The sequence below is a fragment of the Macrobrachium nipponense genome, chromosome 13 (assembly GCF_015104395.2).
Source record: "Macrobrachium nipponense isolate FS-2020 chromosome 13, ASM1510439v2, whole genome shotgun sequence".
NCBI lineage: Eukaryota > Metazoa > Arthropoda > Malacostraca > Decapoda > Palaemonidae > Macrobrachium > Macrobrachium nipponense.
Genome location: NC_087206.1, coordinates 9336886 through 9356627, shown reverse-complemented (window position 1 = coordinate 9356627; position 19742 = coordinate 9336886). Strand labels below are relative to the sequence as shown.

The following is a 19742-nucleotide window of genomic DNA, read 5'->3' as shown; positions in this document are numbered from 1 at the left end:
ACAAAACACTCTTTGAAAGGGTAAAGTCATAGAGCTATGAATTTCCGGGGGTGGTAGATTATTTGACTTATGGAATAAATAGAATAAAGGACATATTAAGCCTGCACAATTCTAGGAAAATGAAAGATCAAGTGGCCTGGGTACTACGTATGAATGGATAGAACATTAGGCCTATCTTGGATGGAACAGTTTCACCAGTAGTACTAGTGTATATCCCTCTCAATTTACAGAATTGGAGGTTGATACTTGCGTTGCTTGGAATAGTGTCCATTGTGGGCCAAACAGTAAACGAAATACACTTTATTTTTCTGTTTTGAGAACTTGATATAGTAAACGTTAATTGGGCAGTTTTCTCAACAGTTGTCTGGGCTTACTTGCCATCTCTCTGAAAATTCTCAAGCTTGAACATGAGAAAAATAAATTCGAAATGGAAGAGCCGAGTTAAAAATTCACGATGCTCTTATGACATTTAAAAATACCACTTGGAAAAGATGGAACGGTCATTTCCACGTTGAGTGTGAGTGAGCCAATCAAGAGTCAGCTCATGAAACTTGAATGAAACGGCTACCTGGCGTCGTACTGCCGAATGCTGACTGCTGAGACTCAGTGCCGACTGCCGGTTACTTCATTCTCGGGCCAGAAGTGGTGGGGAGAGGCTGCCTCCTTCTCACCGCCTCTCTTTTATGCTTGCAGTGAAGAGACCGTTACCTAATTAATCCTAGCAAGGTAAGCAGGAGGTAGGACGTGCTATCTTCAGTTGTCTCTCCATTTCAAGTTTCTTGAGTGAAGGGGAGTTATCTCTTTGTTTCTGTTTTCACCATTACTCATTTTAATGTCCCCATGGGCGTGAGGAGGCCATTATTCACTAGGCTGAAATTGGAAGGGGGTGCTTTCTCCTCGTCTCATTAAAGTGAAACGAAGGTTTGTCGAAGAGTACTACTCTTCAACTCCCAGCCAACTGAGTTAATTCGAGAAAAGTTATCATAATTCAAAAGTAGAAATTTGTGGCTGCGTTTTACGAAAATTTTATTACCTATTATTTTCATAAGAGTATTCATTCTTCATTAGTTTCTGGTCCATTTTCAGGTTAGACTTGGCGCGGCAGACAACATGCGTCTGAAAACCTACTTTATACGTAAGTACCTACTGGAGTCTAGAATTCCCCCTGAAATAATACGTATGATGAAGAAAGAAAAATTCTGTATTTTTTGCATTGTTACCTTTGATACCGAGTACGATCTATAGAATAATATCACGCTTTTATTCCAGGATTTTATATATTTCAAGTTTTCCTAATTTCATTTATTTATTTATTTTTTTAGAGATGGCTTTGGTAGTCAACGTTTATGCGCTCAGGAACTCAAGAACTCTGAGGTTTTCCGGTTATCGAGATAGTGATTTTACTAGCGATACTGGAAGGTAATTTGAAATCTAGTACCTAGTACTAGGGACCGTAGGGAGGTAGTGCCGTCAGTACACCTCACGGGGTGCACTGTAGGCATTACTAAAGGTTCTTAAAGCGTTCCTCGGGCCCCTAGATGCAACCCCCTTTCATTCCTTTTACTGTACCTCCATTCATATTGTCTTTCTTCCGTCTTGCTAACCACCCACTCCTAACAATTATTTCATAGGGTAACTGCGAGGTTTTTCCTGTGTTGCACCTTTCAAACCTACCTGCTCTGTTTCCTTTCCAGCACTGAATGACCTCATAGGTCCCATTTCTTGGCCTCTGGCCTAAACTTTATATATTCCACTCCATTCCTAGTACCAGGTACTTAGTACCTAGATCAGGGGTTCCCAGGCTTTTCATAGGACGACCCCATTCAACACTTTCACCTGTTCAGTGCGACCCCCAATGAAATAATTATTATATATATATATATATATATATATATATATATATATTATAATATACTTAAAACCATTATTATTTATCATTTAATTTATGTTTTTTCTCTCAGTGAGACCAGTACTAGTAATTGTTACTCTACCAAACATTGAATTTAACTTGGTACCTCGTACACCCTCTTTTGATGTTTTGTACACCCATTCCTTTGGGGTACCTCAGCATTCCGACCCCTGACTTGGGAACCTCTGAACCTAAATTCTATTTTCGCTTCAGGTGATTGTGGATAAATACTAAGGTACTATAAAACTGCTAAAACTGATTACGGCACATTCACTGAAAAGACGTCTGAATGTTTCTCTTACTCAGGAATGTGTCTTCGTCCGACGTGCTGAGTGTCATACTGACGATCAGCAACATCAGTCAGCAGTTCCTTCACATCGTATACGACCAGGAGTATGCAGGTATGGCGAGACAGACTTCAGAAGAGCAATCATTTCGGTCATAAGTTCAAGAACTTTGATTTGCTTTCAAGCAAGGCACGACCCATGGAACTAGGCCTACACGCTCAACTTTACTTTTTAGTTTTCTATAAAAGAAAAGCATTGTGCCGGTTTTGTCTGGCTATCAAATTCAATATAGGAAAGGAATCTAAGGGTTGCACCTGGAAAAAATTTGTAGCCAAATAATTCCTTCACCAATGTGTTCTGATAGATCCCTGGTAGTACCTAGCAAAATGTTCAAGGTGCCAAAAACCCTCCGGAAACCTCAATTATTTTACATTTTTCGCGTTATACTCCTAAAAAATGCATTTTATCAAAAAAATTATTATATTGGAAATTGTAGTAGATTAAATTACCTCTCTAATGATGTATACTTTGTATATTAGTATAGCACCTATGATTCGACAAAGGTTGATGTTAAAATCCTGAAAATGCAATTTTTTCCGAATTTTGTCTCAATTTTTTTATGGGCATTTTCTAAGAACAGCCTCGCTGCTTTATTAACATATAAAATTGTCTGTGAAATGGTGTTTAATGATGTATATTTTACTCAGTTTTTGAAGGTGGTACTGCGCGGTTTTGAAAATATTCCCAATGAAGTTCCATAAGTGCGCTACTTTCACGTTCGATATATGAGATAAATCAAGACGTTTTCCCCACTTGAAGAAATAACAATTAATATGAATAGATGATGGCCATTTTGACAATAGCGAATTCTTAGATTAGAAATAGTCTCATTTTCTATGACCCAGCCGTAACATTTTTTCAAACGCTTAAAAATTAAAAATGCATTTTGACGAAAAACATTTTTTCTTCGTAGATGAATAAATTGTATACACAATGTTGTATACCAGTGTATATTGTACCCGATTAGTAGGTTATGTATTTTATGTCTGGTGAAATTCGGAAGGTTACATATGAAGCTCTGAATATGGACGATTTTGCACATATGCCGAAAGCGACTAGAGTTTCAAGAGTTTCATAGATACTATACTAACAAAGCAAAGTATACATCATTATATATCAATAGAAAGGTAATTTTATCTACTTTAATTTCGTGCACTATAATGTTCTCGATAAAATGTACAGTTTAGAAGTATAACGCGAAAATATAAAAACATCGCGGGTTTTTGCCCCCATAAAAATTTTGCTAGCGGCTCCGGACTTTTGAATCTTTTTGGTAATACTAGGGACCTATTTGGTAATACTAGGGACCTATCAGAACACATTGGTGAAGGAATGATTTGGCTACAAATTTTTTCCCGGTTCGCCCAGTTCTGATGCTAAAACTCCCTTACTATAGGTGCACTTTTTCACTTGTTACTCTCAGTTTCTCTTGAAGCCCTGAATAGGTCCGAGCATTTGGCATTAGGCCTAAGTTTTATATTTCATTCTGTTTTTTCTGCAGTCTTACCTTGCACGTTTTTTTTTTTTTTTTTTTTGTGAGAGGATGCTGTATGTGTTTCATGAAGCACTGTTATCCACTGTGAAACCTCAAATATTTTGGCTTCCTAGTATGGCGTCGTTAGGCCTATGTTCCGGTATAGCTGCGCTATCTGGGACGATAGCTTTATCACTTCTTTTCCAACAGAAGCCGTAGCCGGCATGACGCAGCCCCTGTCGTCTGCTTCCATCGGGTTAATGACTCTGAGATACGACGGACAGTTGCGACGCCTGACGCAAATGCTCGATTTCATAAGGCATCATCCATCACTCCTGGTGTTGTTGTGCCCCCCCGTGCATGTGGTTCACATATTCAGAACGGTAAGTGGAGACGCGGAATGCTCAGTAAACACTGAGACTACGATCTACTGAGTTGGTAATACACTGTTACCCTTTATATGTATGTTTATAATGCAGTATTAGTCTTATCAATTAATCATATATTGACGAAAGTGTTTACAGTGACGCACAAATATATAAACTACAATATAGAAATGTTACAATAATAGGGCAGTCACCTATAATGGGTAAGTCTAAATAATCATGACATTCGTCCACTGTTTTACAGAAATAATATTTATGCAGAATACAAGCGTATGATATATATATATATATATATATATATATATATATATATATATATATATATATAAATAAATAAACGTCCATTTCACTGTAGATTAAGGAAAACAACATCAGACCCTTTGGTGTTACCTGGTTGGTAGTAATGGAAGGAGGCGACGTCGAGATCGCAGTGTTGAAGCTGGAGGGGTTCATCCTGGAAGGAAGTCGGATCCAGGTTCTCTGGAAGGACCCCGAAGGACTTTTTCATCTGTTTTTCCCTCGGGTGGACACTTACGGATTCGTGCGGTGAGTCCAACGCGGAATCAGAGGAATTTATTTCTTATGGTAGAAATTCATTTCTCGATATAATGTGGTTCGGAACCCACAATAAACTGTAGGTCCCGTAGCTAGGTGATCAGTTGGTTCCTAGCCACGTAAAAATATCTAATCCTTCAGGCCAGCCAAAGGAGAGCTGTTAATCCGCTCAGTGGTCGGGTTAAAATATGATATACTTTTCGTGCGGTGAGTAACGACGCGACTTTCATTGCGATGGAATACTATTTGCGGTAGAGAATTTAATAGTTGAGATCTCTTCTTTTCGTATTTTCCTTTACCACCTCCTCTTCCTTATGAGCACCTGTTAGCTTGCTCCAAGAAAATAGGGTTCAACTTCTGAATATAATAATAATAATAATAATAATTACATTATAGGAATAGCCGTTACCTGTGCAGATCATGCTATCTGTTTGTCAGTTGCCAACTTTATGAGATGTCACTTGAAATTCTGAGGGACCGTCCGCACACAAAAAGTTTTTAAAAATATTTATATTTTTGCACGATATTTTTAAGTTTTTCTTCTTTTATTTAGGCTGTTTTTTGTTTCAAAAATTATTATAAAAATCGCATAAAAAGCTAAAAAAATTAAACGGAAAAAAGCTTAAAACGTCATCTACACACGTTGGAAACTCATCGTATGCGTATCACAAAGAGGATGAAAACCAGCAAACTGCTATAACAGGATTATTATTATTATTATTATTATTATTATTATTAGTATTTTGGATCCTTTGTTAGAGCTGGAGGAAGTATGGAAGAAGAAGTAAAACATCGAGTATAGGGCAGGCTGGAACAACTGGAGAGCGGCCTCTGGAGTTCTTTGTGACAAAGAGTACCTACCGCTGAGGTTAAAAGGAAAATTTCATAAGACGGTGGTCAGAACAGCAATGCTGTATGGTACGGAAATAGCAAGCTTGAGAAAAACAGAGGAGAAGATGATGAATGTAGCAGAAGAGAATGCCTAGGTGGATGTCTGGGGTGACAAGAGAGGATAGGATAAAAAATTACTACATAATGGGGTCGACTAAGGTTGTGGAAGCATCAAAGAAAGTGCAGGAGGGGAGGCTGAGATGGTATGGACACCTGTTGAGGAGAGATGAGGACCACGCTGGGAGACATACTATGGGGATGGAGGTTCAAGGAAGAAGAAGAGGTAGACCAAGAAAGAGATGGAAGGACTGTGTGAGAGGAGACTTACATGAAAAGAAAATTGATGAGGCAGAAGCGCAGGATAGAAATAGATGGAAACGGCTCATCTGAAAGGGCGACCCCATATAAAAATGGGAACCAACTGGGAAGAAGAAGATTATTATTATTCAGAAGATGAACCCTATTCATATGGAACAAGCCCACCAAAGGGGCCATTGACTTGAAAGTCAAGCTCCAAAGAATGTGTTTAGTAGAAAGAAGTAACAGAAGTTAAAGAGAAATACAGAAAGAAGAGAATGCTCATTAACAAAGAAAAAATGAATTAATGAGCCAGTAAATAAATAGATAAAATGTAAAAGTAAATTAGTGAAATAAAATGAGAATTGTATCTTTGGCAAATGCTGGGCAGTCGTACGAAGAACTGGTTAGGTTTTTAGTAAGATATTGACTTATATTCTACCTGTTCGTGATGTGCATGCGATAAGTTGCCGGCATATTTATGAGATGCTTTATTGCAGTAGGACAAACAATAAGTTGTTGCTTGTATTCAACCTGTTTGTGATATGTATGTGATAAGTTGCCAACATGTTTGAAGTGTCTTACTGCAATAGGACTAATAATAAATTGTTGCTTGTATTCAACTTGTTCATGATGTGTATATGATAAATTGCCAACATGTTTACGAAATGCTTTATTGCACTGTGGAGATGTCTTAAGATACAGTTTTCTCACACTCTCAGATTCCACAAGAGAGGCAAAGGCAGCTTGCGAGAAACATGACATTTAACTTGTTTTGATGTGTATGCGATAAGGTTGCCAACATGTTTATGAAATGTCTTGCTGCAGCTTGCACGCGACCTAAGAGACAGTCTTCTCAACCTCGCAGATTCCACAAGAGAGGCAAAGGCAGCTTGCAGGAGATGGGAAATTTCTGGAAACAGGACGCCATTCCCAAACGATACAGCCTGAGTGGACGCAGGATGAGGGTAGCCTGCAAAGATGTTTGGCCCGTCGTCGTTATTGGTGAGACTCATCCTGACGGAAGTGTAGAGCTCGTGTCCGGGTTTGAAGTCGCTCTTTTGGAGTCCTTGAGTTCCTACCTCAATTTCACGTAAGTAGGAAGTCAACGTCCTTGTTTGTCACTTGCTATTGGCTGATACTTGGCTACAACGCGACTGTCCTATCATAGATAACGCTATGGAAATTGTTATCACTTTCATTAGGAGGGGGGCTATAGTGCCGTCAGTGCTCCTCACTCAGTGCACTGCAGGCTTTGCTTAAGGATCTTGGCAGCGTCCCTTCGGCACCTAGCTGCAGCCCCTCTCACTCCTTTTACTGTACTTCCGTTCCTATTCTCTTTCTTCCGTCTTACCGTCCACCCTCTCCTAACAATTGCTTCAAAGTGCAGATGCTTTGAGGTTTTGCTCCAGTTATGCCTTTCAAGCCTTTTTGTTTTTTAACGCTCAATTTCCCTTTCGACGCTGAATGACCTCATTATAGGTCCCAGCGATTGGCCTTTGACCTTAATTCCGTATCCCATAACATGATCATTATGGATTGTAAAAGAGTAATAATGAAATACATCCACTGGTCATAGTTGAGAATCAGAGTTGCCGATTATCAAAAACCTGTGGTTGATTTGACATTTCTCTCTCTCTCTCTCTCTCTCTCTCTCTCTCTCTCTCTTCTCTCTCTTTCTGTTTTTCAGTGTTGTCGATTATCAAAAACCTGTGGTTGATTTGACATTTCTCTCTCTCTCTCTCTCTCTCTCTCTCTCTCTCTCTCTCTCTCGCTCTGTTTTTTAGTATAATTTGACTTAATTGTTTTTTAGTATAATTTCACTTCCTTGTTTTTAGTATAATTTGATTTAATTGTTTTTTAATATAATTTCACTTTGTTGTTTTTAGTATAATTTCACTTCGTTGTTTTTCAATATAATTTCACTTCGTTGTTTTTTAGTATAATTTGATCTCATTGTTTTTAATATAGTTTCACTTCGTTGTTTTTAGTATAATTTGATTTAATTGTTTTTTAATTTAATTTCACTTCGTTTGTTTTTTAGTATAATTTGATTTCATTTTTTTCTTATATAATTTCACTTCTTTGTTTTTAGTATAATTTCACTTCGTTGTTTTTCAATATAATTTCACTTCTTTGTTTTTTAGTATAATTTGATTTCATTGTTTTTTAATGTAATTTCACTTCGTTGTTTTTAGTATAATTTCACTTCGTTGTTTTTCAATATAATTTCACTTCGTTGTTTTTTAGTATAATTTGATTTCATTGTTTTCTAGTATAATTTCACGTCGTTGTTTTTTAGTATAATTTGATTTCATTGTTTTTTTTAGTGTAATTTGACTTCATTATTTTTTAGTATAATTTGACATCATTGTTTTTCAGTATAATTTGACTTCATGCCACATACCGACCCAATTCCATTTCAGGTTCAGTGCGGTTCTGTCTCCCGACAACGCCTGGGGAAACCTGCAGTCAGACGGGACGGTCACAGGAATAGTAGGAATGGTGGCTAGACAAGAAGCTGATTTTGCGATATCCACTGTAACGATAACAGGTATTGCCTTTCGCTAACATACTTCTGAAAATTAGTATATCTTAGTTTAACCAGACCACTGAGCTGATTAACAGCTCTCCTAGGGCTGAGCCCGAAGGATTATATAGATATTTTGACGTGGCTAGGAACCAATTGGTGTCCTAGCAACGGGACCTACAGCTTATTGTGGGATCCGAACCACATTACACCGAGAAATGAATATCTAACAACCAGGAACAAAATCCTCTGATTCAGCGTTGACAGAGCGGGGAGTCGGACTCTCGATTACTGAATCGGTAGCAAACACGTAAACCACGCGTCCAAAGAGGAACTTCTGTAACATTACAAGAAGGGATTGAAGAGACGCTGCAAAGAACTTTAAGTAGCCTGATGCCTACCGGTGAAACGCGGAGGTACACTGACGGCACTACCCCCATACGAGGACGTTGCACTTAGAAGTAAATGTTGTTTTGTATGTTGATCTGCCACTTTTTATTTTTTTTTTCGCAGAAGGACGAGAAAGTGTGGTTGATTTCACATTACCTTACGGTTTTACGGCGCTGGGATTAGCCTCAAGAGTCCCAAGGATTAAGAACAGGGCGATAGCCGTTTTGTCTCCATTCACGCCTCAGGTAACCCCGATATTAGAGGTCTTTCTAGTGCTAATGGCCTGTCCACACTACCGGGCATGCCCGTCGGGCACTTCCAGCTGTTTATATTTTCTCTCACTTCTGAAGTAGTGTTACCAGACAATCGCATCGTTCTGGCCTATACATCCTCGGTCGGTCAGTATAGCGTAATGGGTTATGGGAACAGTGTGTGCCCGTCGGGCAGAGCCTGCTAGTGTGGACAGGGGCAATGCCCCATCCACACTAGCGGGCATGCCCATCGGGCACTTCCAGCTGTTTATATTTTCTCTCACTTCTGAAGTAGTGTTACCAGATAATCGCATTGTTCTGGCCTATACATACTCGGTCGGTCAGTATAGCGTAATGGGTTATGGGAACAGTGTGTGCCCGTCGGGCAGAGCCCGCTAGTGTGGATTGGGCCTTAATTCAATATGCAGAAAACATGTTTCACTGTCGGATTTCTCAGTTCCAGTTCTTTCATTCACCTCAGCGTTGGACTGTGGAATAGTCTCCCCGAGGATGTCGTGAAATTGAAACTTCAAAGGTTCCGGCGAAGATGCAATGCATTATTACCCTAATGATATTCTCTTTGTATATTTTAGTATTTTACTAAAATTTGTATCAGTTTATTTACTAATTTGACATTGACTGTTTTTTAAAATTTTATAACTGATCTCTCATTTCTGTATTTCCCATTACTTTCTGTTACTTCTTAATAATGAACGCCAAATTCTTTAGAAGGTTGAATTTCAAGTCAATGGCTCCTGGCTGTGGGCTTGTTTCATATGAATAGGATTCATCTCTTGAATAATAATAATAATAATAATAATAATAATAATAATAATAATAATAATAGTATTGCAATGTCCGATATTTCGTTTCACATTTGGGTTCCTTTGCAAGTGAATAGACGACTTTTATTTTTGTCTTGTCCTGTGTTAATTATTTTTGCTCGGTCATCATAAATACGAACACCTTACGCAATGATAATAATGGCTATGATTAATTACCTTCATTGTTTTTACTAAATTTGTTTTCCCGAATTATTATATGGATTATCATAATTTGAGTGATGCTCATTCATACTTGTCAGCGCTAACTAAATGTATTTCAATTACCGAAATGCATTTGCACCTATCATGTTTCACTATCGTCATATGTTAAATTTTAATCATTTTCTATCTCTTTATAGTTTAATCGTGATATACAGTACATGGTTATACCATGCAATCAGGATATTGTATAGTGTAATATGTTTTGAAAAGCATACTGCTTGAAAGTTAACGGAATCAAGACTTCGATCATATTGAGAGTAAATTCAGAGGAATCTTATTCCTCAAACTGAATGAAGTTCCCTGTTGTCCTATACTGATCATTTTTACCAGATACATATGAAATTCTAATAGTCAGAATGCCCTTTTATCTTCTCGAATTCTTTGCTCTTTTTCGGATACACATGTCATTATGGAACAAGGGTTCGTTTCCCGGTACCGGACATCAAGATTTCTTCCAAAAATTTCTTTGAACTTGGACCCTCATGCTTTGTAGTGACAAGCGTATCCAAAAGAGAGAAAAGAATTCGAGAAGTTAAGAGGACATTGTGGCTACTAGAATTATATATATATATATATATATATATATATATATATATATATATATATATATATATATATATATATGAACATCAGATTTTAAACCTACCGTAGACTACAGGTGTTGTTTTACTCAGATATTTGAACAGTTCTCTCCTAATCTCTCCGATTTTATTGATTTTTTTTTGTCTTCGGACTGGTCATTATCTAGGACTAATATTTCTTTGGGTCATTATCTAGGACTAATATTTCTGGGTGTCATTATCTAGGACTAATATTTCTTGGGTGTCATTATCTAGGACTAATATTTCTGGTCATTATCTAAGACTAAGGGATTTCTTGGGGTCATTATCTAGGATAATTATTTCTTGGGTGTCATTATCTAGGATAATATTCTGGGGTGTCATAGGCTAAGGACTAATATTTTCTAGGGTGGGGTCATAAATCAGGACCTAATATTTCCTTGGGTGTCATAATCTAGGACTAAAATTCTTGGGTTCAATAATCCTGGACTAATTAATTTCTTTGGTTGGTGTCATAAAATTTCTTACGGACTAATATTTCTTGGGTGTCATTAATCTAGGATAATATTCTTGGGTCTTTCATCTAGGGATAAATATTCCTTTGGGGGTCCTTATCTAGGATTAATTTAATATCTTGGGTAATAATTATCTAGGACCTTAATATTCCTGGGTCATTGAACCAGGATAATATTTCTTGGGTGTCATAATCTAGGACTAATATTTCTTGGGTGTCATAATCCAGGACTAATATTTCTTGGGTGTCATAATCTAGGACTAATATTTCTTGGGTCTTATCTAGGACTCAATATTTTCTTGGTTCATATCTAGACTAATATTTCTTGGGTGTCATAATCCAGGACTAATATTTCTTGGGTGTCATAATCTAGGACTAAAATTTCTTGGGTGTCATAATCTAGGACTAATATTTCTTGGGTGTCATAATCTAGGACTAATATTTCTTGGGTGTCATAATCTAGGACTAATATTTCCTGGGGGTCATTATCTAGGATAATATTTCTTTGGATCCTTATCTAGGACTAATAATTCTTGGGGTTTCATTATCTAGGACTAATATTTCTGGGGTCATTAACCAGGACTAATATTTCTTGGGTGTCATAATCCAGGACTAATATTTCTTGGGTGTCATAATCTGGACTAATATTTCTTGGGTGTCATAATCTAGGACTAATATTTCTTGGGGGTCATTATCTTTGAGACCTTTACAGTCTTTTGTTTATATTTTTACGGGCTTGTAATAAACAGGCCACAGAGGTGGATACATTCCGGGTTCAAATCTAGGAGAGATCCATTTTTCTTTTATCAGGTTTGGTTATACATCACGATCTCAATCCTTCTCATGGGACCCGTTGTCTACGCACATTCTTATCTAATGAACAAAAGTCTGCCGGCGGTCGCCATGTTGGGCCTCCAGTGGATTTCGTTCAACATGTTTCGCAATATTGTGGTTCAGGGCAACTTCATCCAGACCACATTTTGGTCTCAAAGATGCGTTCTCTTCTTTTGGTATTGTTACTGCCTCGTCATTTCGGGTGAGTCATCACTTACGGGAATGTTAGTATACAAACTTATATTTACATTTTTTTAATGCATAGACCTACAGGATAGGTAAACCAGTATTTCAGAAAAAACGAGGGAGACAATGAATTTGGGCCAAGTGTTAAACATTCAGCTTCCTTTGGGCCTAAATATTTTTTAAGATGCATAAGCCTACGGGACTAGTAAACCAGTTCCCAGAGAAAACGAGGGAGACAATGAATGTGGGAGTAGTGTTAAACATTCAGTCTCCTTTAGGCCTATATATTATTTTAAATGCATAGGTCTACAGGACTGGTAAAAAATATGGGAGTGTTGGAAGAGGAAGTGTTAGACCTCAAGGCTCCTATAGGCCTATAATTTTTTTTAATGTTGATTATTGATTCCATAGATTCACTGTGGGAAGACGTTGCCAGATTCAGATGAATTTAATTTAATGCTACTAAAGTAGGTAAAGAACGAAAATCAAGAAAAGGACATTTTCCAGAACAAACCACATCTGTTTAGACTTATATTTCAGTCCCAATCTCGACTTCCCTACCTACCAAAGAGATGTTTAGACCAGGGACATTTCGCAACTCAAGAACTGGACATTTTTCAGAAGAACCATATCGTTAGGATTCATAATCCCAAAGTTTCAGTCACAAAATCCCACCACCGATAAGAGATGTTTAGAATCAGATATGTTTTGGCAACAAGAAACCTCAGTCTTGTCTTCTCGATTCCAGCGCTCTATTCTGGAATGCTGACTGCCGTGCTGGCTATTCCCTCCTACGAAACACCAATTGACTCGCTGGAAGATCTGCCCAGGGCTGTCAAGGATGGTTTCGTCGTGGGCGTTATGGGAGATACCAGTAATGAGGATGTTTTTAAGGTAGGCGTCGTCATGCATGAACCTTATTACCGAGGCGCACTGTAGGCATTACTAGAATTGTTTGCAGCTGCATCTGCTCTTTAGACTTTTCTTACTCGACCTCCATTCTATTCTAAGATCTTGCTGTTCAACACCTTTAACTGGTTTTTCTTTCAGTCCCACCTCTAGAGCCTTGTACTTCATCTCCTTTATTTCCTGGAACTCTTTCTTATGTTATCCAACCACTCCAACTCTCTCTTCATTGTCTTGAGCGCTGAATGGCCGAAAGTGCCCCAGTGCTTGGCCTGACAACATAAATTTCTTAAATCAAATCAATCTCTATGCATATTTAGTTATTGCTTGTTTGATAAGGCTTACGATGTGAAAGTTTACTCCCATGACGAAGGGAAAAATCAGAAATAAAATACCATTAACTTTTGCAAAGAATTTCCCCCGTCATAATTTTGCTGACATTTTGTTCAATGTGTACATATTTGTCTGATTTTCGTATCAAAATTTGATGTAAAATCTGACCCGTGACACTCCTAAATGTTTATATATATATATATATATATATATATATATAATATATATATATATATTTATATATATTATATATATATATATATATATATATATGATATATATATAATATCATATATATATATATATATTTATATATATATATACAGCTAATTTTCCCACGGTTTTTTTGTCAATATTCAAATCAGCTACCATGTTTTTATGCTCATGTGATTCTTCTGTTAACATTCTTGCGGCTCTTCAGGTCGCTACAGATGGCATCTTCAAACAAACCTGGGAATTATTCGATCATAAAGACCGATCCAGAAGCTTTGTTTCGGGTCCTGTAATTGGGATGAAAAGAGTAAGTATATCATCCTTAGTCTCTTAGATTAAAACTAGCCTCAGTTTTTTTTTCTTTTATTCATGGAGAAAAAGGTTAGTTGAAAGCTTAGGGTTCGTTGCGTCCACACTACAGTAAAACAAGTCATTAACACGTCGGCAATTCATCGCACACACATATCATAAACAGGTTTAATACAACGACTCATCAGTAGTTCTATTCCGTATTTGCCGAAGGTTCGTTTTCCACTTACGGTCGTTGCCTTATTTCAACCTGTTTGTGATATGTACGCAATAAGTAGCCGACGAGCGTTTCAGTTTCAGAGCCCTGACCCAGTTGTTGATTATACGGTTTGTGATGAAGTTAAGAGGATTTAGGAGGAAACCAAGGTTTGGTGTTGTACAGTATGTAATAAAGTCGTGGGTCTGTACTTTAAAAGAAGGGTTGGGTGTTAGTTGTTGTTTATGCAAGGTACGATGGAGTTAGGAGAATCCGGGGTAAAACCATGACAAGTTGTTGCTTATGCAAGTTGTGACAATGTAGTCACGCGGATTTAGCTTCGCGCCAGTCTTTGTTATTGGTTTTCCAAGTTACGTCGAAGTCTGGTGCATCAAGTTTAAAACCTTGCTTCCAGTGGAGTCAAGTTGAATCCAGGTTTAGCTGTTTATTGAAACTGCAAGAAATTCGGAATATTTAAGGTAAAGCCAAGTTCAATTATTGCTTTTGTAAATTTCACTCGGGAGACCTAAGATGAAACAATGCTTAGTCATTGTTTATGCAAGTTACAATATTTACTCGGATTGCTATGAATGTGGAGGGGTTTCAGTGAAATCCAGGTATAGATTTTCTTGACACGAAGCTTAGTTGTTTATATATTTCAGTGAATTCATGAAGATTCGAGATAAATCCCGGTACTATTGTTGTTTAGGGAATTTGCTCATAGGAGAATTTCAGTTAAAATAAGGCGTGGTTCTTATTTTTTCGCATTGCAATGAATTCAGGAGGATTCATATTAAAACTTGGTTATAGTATTATTACTTAGTTGACGAATTCAAGCAGATTTACGGCAAAACTAGGCTTAGTTATAATTCGTTTAAAGGTTTGACACTGAAATCAGATTTTAGTTTTTGTTGACGGCAAGAAATTAGCGATTTATTTTTGATGCAAGGGAAATGATGAGTGGTGATATCAAAGACAGACGAGGCAGTCTGTATTTCCAGTCAAAAATAGATCTTCTGACTTAGCAGTTCACAAATTTCTAGGATCCAACAATTAGTACTATTGGAAAAGCCTACTGCAAGTTTTAGACATGTTGGCAAATGATCAGAGCTATGCAAATTAACAGCAGACATACCTATTGCATATTCAAGGAAAATATGGGTTGCAAGAAGCCAGATGGTATAATCATTGACTAGCAATGATTTTTAATTTAGATGTTTGCATTTTCCATCGAGTTAAGAAAATATTCAGTTAAAACAGAAGCATGTTCATAGTAGGTATGGGCCGACAGCATGAACGATATCAGAGGGGTGCTGGTTGAAATCCATGGATTATATAATAAGGCAAGTCAGTAACTTATAAATGAAACCACCTTGAAATAGAGCTCGATGGAAGCAGTCAGGAGCTCAATAAGGAGCTCAGTCAGGAGCTCATTGTATCTTATTCTGATACAATGCTTCCCCATCTCAGGCCATAACAGAGAAGTTTGTGTTCATCATCTCGGAGGGCTTCGCCACCAGTATCGCCAAAAAGATGGGAGCCAGTCGGAAATTTTACTTTGGCCGAGAGACGTTCCTGCCTCTGAGGATTGGCCTCCCGTGCAGGACAGGAGCTCCTTACTTGGAATCCTTCAGCCGGGCGTAAGGATCTGCTATCTTTCTTAGGGTGTGTCTGTCCACACTCCAGTAACAGACGTCATAGATACATGTCAGAAACTTATTGCATAAATTTCACAAACAAGTTACAACACGTCAATGACCACAAGTAGTCATATCAGAAACAAGTTGACAACAAGTCAGTGACCACAAGTAGTCATATCAGAAACAAGTTGACAACAAGTCAGTGACCACAAGTAGTCATATCAGAAACAAGTTGACAACAAGTCAGTGACCACATTTGGTCATATCAGAAACAAGTTGACAACACGTCAATGACCACAAGTAGTCATCAGAAATAAGTTGACAACACGTCAGTGACCATAAGTAGTCATTCAGGAACAAGTTGACAACAAGTCAATGACCACATTTGGTCATATCACAAACAAGTTGATAACAAGTCAATGACCACACTTGGTCATATCACAAATAAGTTCACAACAAGTCAGTGACCACAAGTGGAGGATGAATCACTGTCAAATGATGAATATGCGTATAAACCACCGGTTAGGACTACCGAAAAGTCGTTGACTTGTATTCAACCTGTCTGTGACGTGTGTGTGATAAGTTGCTGATGTATATTTATAACAAGTTTTGCTGCAATGTATATGCATCTTCATCAGCCTGACCTTAACTATAAAGCTTGTTCTTTTTATGCATCTGTGAGGCTAAAGCTTTATTTAGTCTCTAAAGAAATGCAGTAGAGATAGCGAGCGCCTTGTCTCATAATTACATATATTTGTGTATATATTATATATATGTGTGTGTGCGTATGGACGTATAGTGTTAACTGATTATACTTCATAATTTTCTTGTAATTCTGTGCAGGATACTTCGAATGGTAGAGGGAGGCCTATTGTCCAAATGGGAGGTAGACGAATACGGTAAATTCGCTGAAGAACGAACGGACAAGGACGGGGAAACGAATACAGTAGTAATTACCATCGTTCACATTCAGGTGACTCATTCACTGAGTGAAATGAATACATGTATATCCAGTTATACACGCATATAAATGAGTACTTTTACATTACATTTTCATACGTATATATATGTGTATATATATAAATATATATATTATATATATATATATTATATTACATAAATATATAATTATTATTATTATATATATATATATTATATATACATATATATTATATATATATATATATTATATATATATATGATATATATATATATATATATACATATATATATATATATATATATGTATATATATATAATTATTTATATATATATAAATATATAAGTATATATAGCTATATATTATCTACTAATGATATATATATATATAATATAATCATGTTTATATTCTTTTATTATATTAAATGTATATACGATATATATTATAGATAATATATAATCTATTAATATTCTTTATACTATATATATATAATACTTATTTATATAATTATATAGATAATATATCTTCATATATTCATAGATATATATATCTATATAGATATTATATATCTCCTATATAATATTTCATATCATAGATATATAAATAATCCTAATATAGTATACAATAAATTATAGATATGAATATAAGAATAAATAAATATCTAATAATTATATATATTATAATTATATTATTGGTCCTAAAAATAGAATTATATATCTAATATATTATTATGTATAAGATATAAATATTATCTAATAGATTATATATATATTATAAATATATAATAAAAAATTATAATATTATATTTATAATATAATATATATATATATATTATAGATATTAATATGGATCCGACCTGCAGTCTTGCAGTAATGTAATTTGCTTTGGTTTTGTGCTTGCTTCCGGGTTTGTGTGCATTTTATTTGTGTGTCTTAAAACGGGGTATTAGAGCAGCAATGATACTTAAGATGAAGGAAGATAAATAATAGTATAACATTAACGATAAAAATGGTCAAATGATGATGATGATGATAATGATGGATTTATAGTTATAGCTCTTTTTTTTATTAAATTATGAAAAATACTGCCAGAAACAAAACGAAGAACGTTGGAATTTTTTTTCTCATATTTTCGAATTTATATATATTCATGCAATTGTCCTCCTGTCCTATTTCATAAGCTATTGCAAGATTGGCCTATAAAGACATCCAAATATAGGTATAAGATTTATATGAATTCGGTCTTAGTGCCTTCACTTTACCTCATGCGATGCACTGTAGGCATTGTCTAAGGTTCTTTACAGCATCCCATCGGCCTCTAGCTGCAACCTCTTTCGTTCCTTTTACAGTACCTCCGTTCATATCTTCCTTCTTCCATCTAACATTCCCATTCCCATTCCAGGCTGCTTTCTACGTGTTGCTCCTTGGAATCTGCTTAGCGGTGATAGTGCTCGTCATTGAGAATATCTGGAATGCTCGGATCGTTTAACAAAAACGAGAACCTGGATTTGACCTTTTGGGGTCAGAGGTCGAGACTGATTCTTTTGATTTTTTTTTTTTTTAGATGTATCGGTGACTTATACACATTTCGAAAAATCTCCCCCAAAAAATCACTGTATACATTTAAATATACCCAGACAACGAAACTGTTACGCATTTTAATTGTCCTCTTTTTTATTGTTAGTGTTATCACTGTCGTTGTTGCATTATCCCGTCATTTATGAAGAAGAGAATGTGATCAGATTAACGTGTGTTGTTTGCCACTGAAAATACGGAAGCAATGAGCAAGTTCCGAAGTCAATGGCTTGCTGAGGAGGGCATAAGTTGAGAAGAAGAGCAAGCCTTCACAAACTCATACAAATTCTGGAGGGTGGCGTATTCGCGCGCGAGATATTAATCATCCAAATATCCCAACTACCGTTATGTTTGGAAACAAAATAATTGATAGGGAAGGTTATTAGAGTTGAGGGGATAATGAAATTGAGTTTGCTGTGCAAACACCAGGTGTCCAGTCGACGCACAGTGTGGCTGCCTGTGTCTTGTTCTTAACCGCAAATCATTATTTCCTCGTGTGTTAAGTGACTAAAGTTCCAGTACCTACAATATTCAAATACCAAGAAGCAGTTACGTTTTGCGGTAGCTGTTGATCCTTAGTCAAGGTGAGCTGTTTTTCCGATAGTTCTAGGAAAGATTAAAATAGTGATCCCACAGAATTTCTCCCTTTTTTCAAAATGGCGGCCACAGGAGCATCGATCAAGTTGGTTCAGTTTTGGTCAGCCCTCATGCACATACTGGGAGGCCTAACATATTCTGTAGTGAAGAACCATCTCAGAAAATGGTTGTCTCGCAACAGCAATAAGATTTCAGTTCGTGATAAATCAAGCGAAAGGCAAAAAGCTGCGAGTGACGGCGAAAGATCTTTAGATCTGTGTTGGACGGAAGGTGATAGGCCTAACTGCGGTGGACAGGAGACTCCAGGTGAATCGAAACTGTTTATGAATTGGCGATACCGCAATGTTCTCTCTCTTGGTCGTCTCTATTTATCCCGCTCTACTTTTCTCTCTTCGTCCTCAACGTCATCCAGGCGAAATCAGACATCTACACAGGAATGACAACCACTGACGCCACTCTGAAAACAACGTCCGCCATACTGACCGTCTGTCTACCAGCTATGATCATCTCGTACGCCGTGCACATCGTTTTCTACAGCGGAGAACTGTCCGCACTCCTTCGCCAGCTCGATCTAATAACGCCGGCCTCTGCAACCCCTTCGAAGTGGACGTCACATAAACTTTTCTTCTTTGGGATTTTCAGTTTCGCTTCGTGTACGATACAGGAGGCAGGAGAGTACATCAAGCACATCAATTCAGACAAGGAAACAGATCATCTCTCGTTTTATTCGTCGAGTATCGGCGGTGACGTCAACGCCATCCTCACGTTCGCGTTCTCTCTCGGCTACTACGCGATCGGATGTCACCTGGGCGGTGCCATCGGCGATGTCAACAGTGGTGTCACCCAGATTCAAAAGCGGCGCTT

General features: G+C 37.0%; 1 protein-coding gene across 1 annotated transcript; it reads left to right on the top strand.

Moving 5' to 3' along the window:
- Positions 1–633: 633 nt before the first annotated feature.
- LOC135225425 (glutamate receptor ionotropic, delta-2-like) lies at positions 634–18305 on the top strand. The gene is made up of 15 exons (XM_064264756.1): positions 634–726; positions 1087–1135; positions 1323–1419; positions 2216–2310; positions 3941–4113; positions 4472–4662; positions 6728–6952; positions 8286–8413; positions 8903–9024; positions 11961–12186; positions 12919–13064; positions 13831–13929; positions 15598–15767; positions 16611–16740; positions 18109–18305. Exons 2-15 carry the CDS (start codon positions 1111–1113, stop codon positions 18193–18195), a joined length of 1914 nt encoding a protein of 637 aa, XP_064120826.1. The 5' UTR covers positions 634–726; positions 1087–1110; the 3' UTR covers positions 18196–18305.
- The last annotated feature ends 1437 nt before the right edge of the window (positions 18306–19742 follow it).